Source organism: Penaeus monodon, chromosome 5, assembly GCF_015228065.2.
Source record: "Penaeus monodon isolate SGIC_2016 chromosome 5, NSTDA_Pmon_1, whole genome shotgun sequence".
Lineage (NCBI taxonomy): Eukaryota > Metazoa > Arthropoda > Malacostraca > Decapoda > Penaeidae > Penaeus > Penaeus monodon.
In genome coordinates this window covers 54,493,473-54,498,435 of record NC_051390.1, presented here as the reverse complement: position 1 = coordinate 54,498,435, position 4,963 = coordinate 54,493,473, and the positions used below count along the sequence as shown (strand labels likewise).

At 42.5% G+C, this 4,963-nt stretch overlaps 1 protein-coding gene across 1 annotated transcript in view; it reads right to left on the bottom strand.

Moving 5' to 3' along the window:
- Positions 1-267: 267 nt before the first annotated feature.
- The window catches only part of LOC119573373, a 17,582-nt gene continuing 12,886 nt past the window's right edge, over positions 268-4,963 (bottom strand). Inside the window, exons 9-11 of the mRNA XM_037920589.1 lie at positions 4,558-4,856; positions 4,187-4,440; positions 268-3,710 (exon numbers count right to left, since the gene is read on the bottom strand). Coding sequence (XP_037776517.1) covers positions 2,255-3,710; positions 4,187-4,440; positions 4,558-4,856 — 2,009 coding nt within the window. The 3' untranslated portion in view covers positions 268-2,254. The remainder of the gene's footprint in view (positions 3,711-4,186; positions 4,441-4,557; positions 4,857-4,963) is intronic.

The window sequence follows — 4,963 nt, the reverse complement described above, 5'->3', positions numbered from 1 at the left end:
TCAAGGGTTAAACCTCCCTCAAACACATTCTTTATACTGTTAATCACTTTATTACACAAGTTCCAGTGTTTTGTACCATTATTGCCTATATTTTTATTCAATGCACAGGAAATTGCCACGAGGTCTAATTCCACACTTAATGCTTCTCAGAATCATATCTCATTATGTAGCATTAAATTCACATCTCATTCAACAAGATGGTTTTATAAGGGTTAAACCTTCTGCAACTGCAAATGGTTAAGAATACAGGAAAAAGAAAAACACAAATTAAGAACTGTCCATCCAATTTTACTAGAATAGTTGCAAATAAATAGCAAAGGTCTCTGTTGTTTAATCTTATCTGGTACAATGGAGAGTCAGTGGGATTAAAGGGACTGGGGATGAGAGAGGAAGGGGTGGAGGGGGGTGCTAAGGAATAAAAATAGAAGAGAAAGGGACTGAGTGAAAGGAAAGGAGTGGCAAGTTCTAACCTTTAATAGTAATCTGTTTGTTCTCCAAGATGTGTCATGTCTTCATTATATAAAAAAAGGTAATAAAAGCCGTAATAATAATCAATTGGCGATATATCCTAACAGAAAAAAAAAAAATTGTAACCTACACCACACTGAGGCATTGCAAAATTAATTGATCTAGACAAGCCTCTGCATTACCATTACATCTGGAAGTGGAAAGTATCACAAAGAGAAATGCCTCTTTTGTTTTGTAGGTCTTCGCATACACGTGTGTCCATTACTCTGTTTTTGTACATTGTGTGTATTATATATTTGTATGTTGTGCCACTGAATGTGTAGCTCTGCCTCACCTATGCATTATTGTCTCTAAAATGTTTGCATGTCATGTACAAGAAGTCTATGAATGTTGTAGGCTGCATACTGAATTACTGACAACCAGATGTATAGTAACAAGCAAGACTGTAATAGCCACTGGCCTTGTTATGGAAGAATCTTCTCTGACACACATAATTAAATATTCAACTGAACTCGCACAAATTTATCAAAATAATTTTAATCATACAGTAAATTCCTTTCATAACAAGTTGTCAATCACATGCTAAAACATAAGAAGTATGCATGAATAAAGAAAAATGTAAAATAACCAAGCAATATTTTTTCAATTAACTTAGTAAATTATATTATGGCTTATATTAATCACCTGATTTTTAATATCATAGCAATGTACAACCCCTAAAGATCTTTTCTGGGTTTCACTTTCTACCAAACATTTTCGCCTCGAAAGTAATTATATTGCAAGGTTTTCCTCCCTAATATCCATGGTATTGCAAAAACTTAACAGATTTGTGCACTGAAGAGTAGGCAGTTTTCATCACATACAGGCAGTGCCCAATGTACATGTTAAGAAAAGGCAGAGCAATGTGTGATCCACTACTGAAGCTGAAAAAGTAACAGCTACTGGGGCATTACAGACTCGCCTTCACCACTGCAGCACGCGAGAAATCTTATCTTATAATTCAGATTAAAACTTGGTACTTACAGTTCTCTATAGGTAAGAGGGGACTCAATCCCTTTGTACTGAAATAATTAACAATAAGAATGCAATAAATTACCCAACTATATATACAAATACATATATATAGGACTGGTCACAATTATCAAGAAATAAATCATTCCTTAACTTCTGAGTTAATGGAGAACAGATAAAACAGATACAGATATACAGTTTGGTACATCAAGATGAGGAATTTCCAGCCTGGTGTGACAAAAGAGAAAAGATATTTACAAACTAGATTAACCTCTTGATCACATTTTTTACACCAGTCTACATTAAAATTCCACATCGGCATGACCCTCGCACACCACAGAGCTGCACATGGAGGAAGACTAACGAACAGAAAACACAGAATAGGCAAACATATCATCCATCTGAAAACAGAATTACACACAACTTACAATCCATAAAAGTTATGATGAGCAAGAAAGGTTTTTGTCCTTTTGAGTTTTGATCTTGAATTATTTCACATACAACACAGGAAAAGTTACACAAATGACTCAACAAACACTCACACATTCATGATCACCACTGATGTGCTTAACAGCACACTACTTGAACACACAGACATGGGATCAAATATTGATTCTACAAGTTTGAAGCCTAATTATTAGGCCAACTTTTTAAGTAATACCCACTTAATCACTGGCCTGCTACCTATAGCAGATGAAATAACTTAACAGCTACATTCTAAAATGCCAACATGGCAAACATCACAGCTTAACGAGTATCCTTGCTGGGCTCATAACTAGGACACAGGAGGTGGTGTGTAGGACCTGCCTCCATCACTCATGTCTCTCTTCAACCTGGGGTCGTTTGACATCATTCGACCCCCCCATCCTGGCCCTCCCTGGGGATACCCCCCTCCCCCCATCATGTCATTGCCTTCATCTGGATAGAAACCACCGTTGGGTCCTGGTCCCATCTGCCCCATCATGTATGGTGGCATCCTGGGCCCCATGCCAGGAGGAACATTGCTTGGGAAAGCCATGGGCGCAGGACCCAGGAGGCCTGGCCGTCCCCTGGGATCCACATTACGTGGTGGTATCATTCCTCCCATGGGCCCTGGACCCATATTGTTGAAAGGCATTCCTCCTCCATCCATCATAGCACTCCCATTGCCGCCACCAAACATTCTTGGGTCCTGATTGCGCATATCACCCATCGGCTCGCTTCTGGGATCCCGAGACTCAGTTCTAGGGTCTCCCCTACTCCCCATTCGTGGGTCACTCCGAGTGGCCACTCTAGGATCTCCTCTGGGTTCTGCACGTGGCTCAGAGCGAGGATCCCCACGTGGCTCAGCCCTTGGGTCCCTCGAGCCAGACATCCTTGGATCTCTAGACTCCGTTTCAGTGGGTTTGGGCTCACTCTTGCTGGGAGCAACATATGGTGGAGGACTCATTGGACCATCAAACTCATATCTAGATGGTGTCCTAGGACTTCCTTTGGAGGAATCTTCTGTGGAATTGCGCCGCAGCATCTTCCTTAGCCTTGGGTCCTCAAGTATCTTTGGGTCATCTTTGTTTATTTTGAGATGTGAAAAGTTTGGTTTTGGAATGCACACCTTCACCAACTGATAATACATGGGTGAGTGGGAAGATATGGAAGCAACAATTTCTTTGGCTGGCGTGTGAACAGGAACCTTAAAGGGAAGGGAGTTAGGGTCCTCGTCATTGTCTTTGAAAGTGCCAGGCAGATTGAGCTGCCTTAAATCCACATCGTATATCGATGGCTCACTAGAGATTCTCATGTCTGTGTCCTGTGTCAACCCTTTAACCTCCTGGCCTTGGGGTCTGCTGTCCTCAATCCCTGGCAGTACTCGGAGGTCAACGTCCCCTGTCCTTTGCCTCTGGTCAAGGTCACCCGAATCTCTCGACTCAGAGAATGATCCTCGCAGACTTCTCCCCTCTTTCTGGGAATCCAAATCCCTCTGGGAATCCCAACGACCCCCCATGGACTGTTGATCTCTCATCCAAGGACTCTGGGAATAATCTGAGTCGAGTCTCTGTGAGTCAGCCCGAGGGTCACGAGACCCATGGGACTGACTTCTGGGCATGTCACGCTGCTCATTCATGTCCCTGAAGTCACGTGAAACTTCCCTGGGATCTCGGGACATGTCTTGAGACAGTTCTCTGGGCATCTCTCTGGGGTCTCTTCTCCGAGGGGACTGCGGCACCTGCCCTCTTCCTGATTCATCACTGCTTCTGAAAGAGAAAGAGTTATGAAAGATTTCATTTTTCTATCTTGCCCGATTTCATGAAAGAGCAACTGGAAAAAAACAATCTAAACAAAAAAGTAAATAATTACAGAAAAGATCAGGCCTGAGTGCATTCTAAAAAAAAAAGGGGGGGGGGACAAAAAATAATTAAGAAAAAAATAATAATCAATTAGACTTAGCACATTCAGAAAACAGCAGCTACCTGTTCCTAAACCAAAGGTCTTGGTCACAGAACTGTGAATAGTTCCAGTTACATTACATGTCAGAAACACTAATGAATATCTGAATAATTTTTAAAAAATATTGTCCTAATCCTCAATCTTTTAGAGCAATGCACCTGGAATACCAAGAAAAAAATAAAACAAAGAACATAAGATCTTCAAACTTAAAAGTAGCAGTGTACAGGAGGATAAGACCTCTCCCAAGACCACACAGAATGGCCAAACCAAAGAAAAAGCTTACCTATTGGTACTAGCTGCATTCTGACTCTTTAGAGCTGACAAAACACTTGCCAGGTCCGAGGAGATGTTGATGTTGGCCAAGTTGATGTTGGAAAACGGGGTCTTTGGAGTGGTGGAGGATGCAGAGTTGCCAGGACTACTGCCTGGCCTGCCAGGGGGTGTCATGCCCCCGTGAGATGGCGACGTAGCGGAGGCCTGATGGGGCAGCGGGGGAGTCCGACTTGGGGACAAGTTGTTGGACGACTGCATTGCACTCTGAAAGGGAAATATAAAAGAATCCGTTAGATTCTTTGTGCTAGGTAATATTGGTCTAACATTTCAATCCTTGTATGTTCATCGTCTGAGTACAAGTGTGCTTTTTCTGTGCCTTACTTGTGCATGTGACTTAGTGGGCGAAGAGCCATCCCCCTCTTCATCGCTGGAATACCAGTTGACATTACTAGTGCCTGGTGCGGAGTCATCCATCCCCCCCATCTCTCCTGCCCCTTCCTCTTGGTCATCATGGACAGAGTGCTGTTGCTGAATACGCTGGAATAGTTCCCGCTGCTTCTGCGGCATCCCAGCCATGAATCGGCCCAACTTCCTACCTGGGTTGGGTCCCATGTGACTAGAGTTTCCTCCCTGGCCCCCAAAGCCAGGCTGCTGTCCCTCACCATTCACCAACTCATTCACTGCAGGTAATATTAAAGCTATTAGAACATGCTATTCAGTAACTAAACATTTACTTTCTCTTTTGACACCTATAATACTTATTCTAAATACTGACAATCCACAAAAC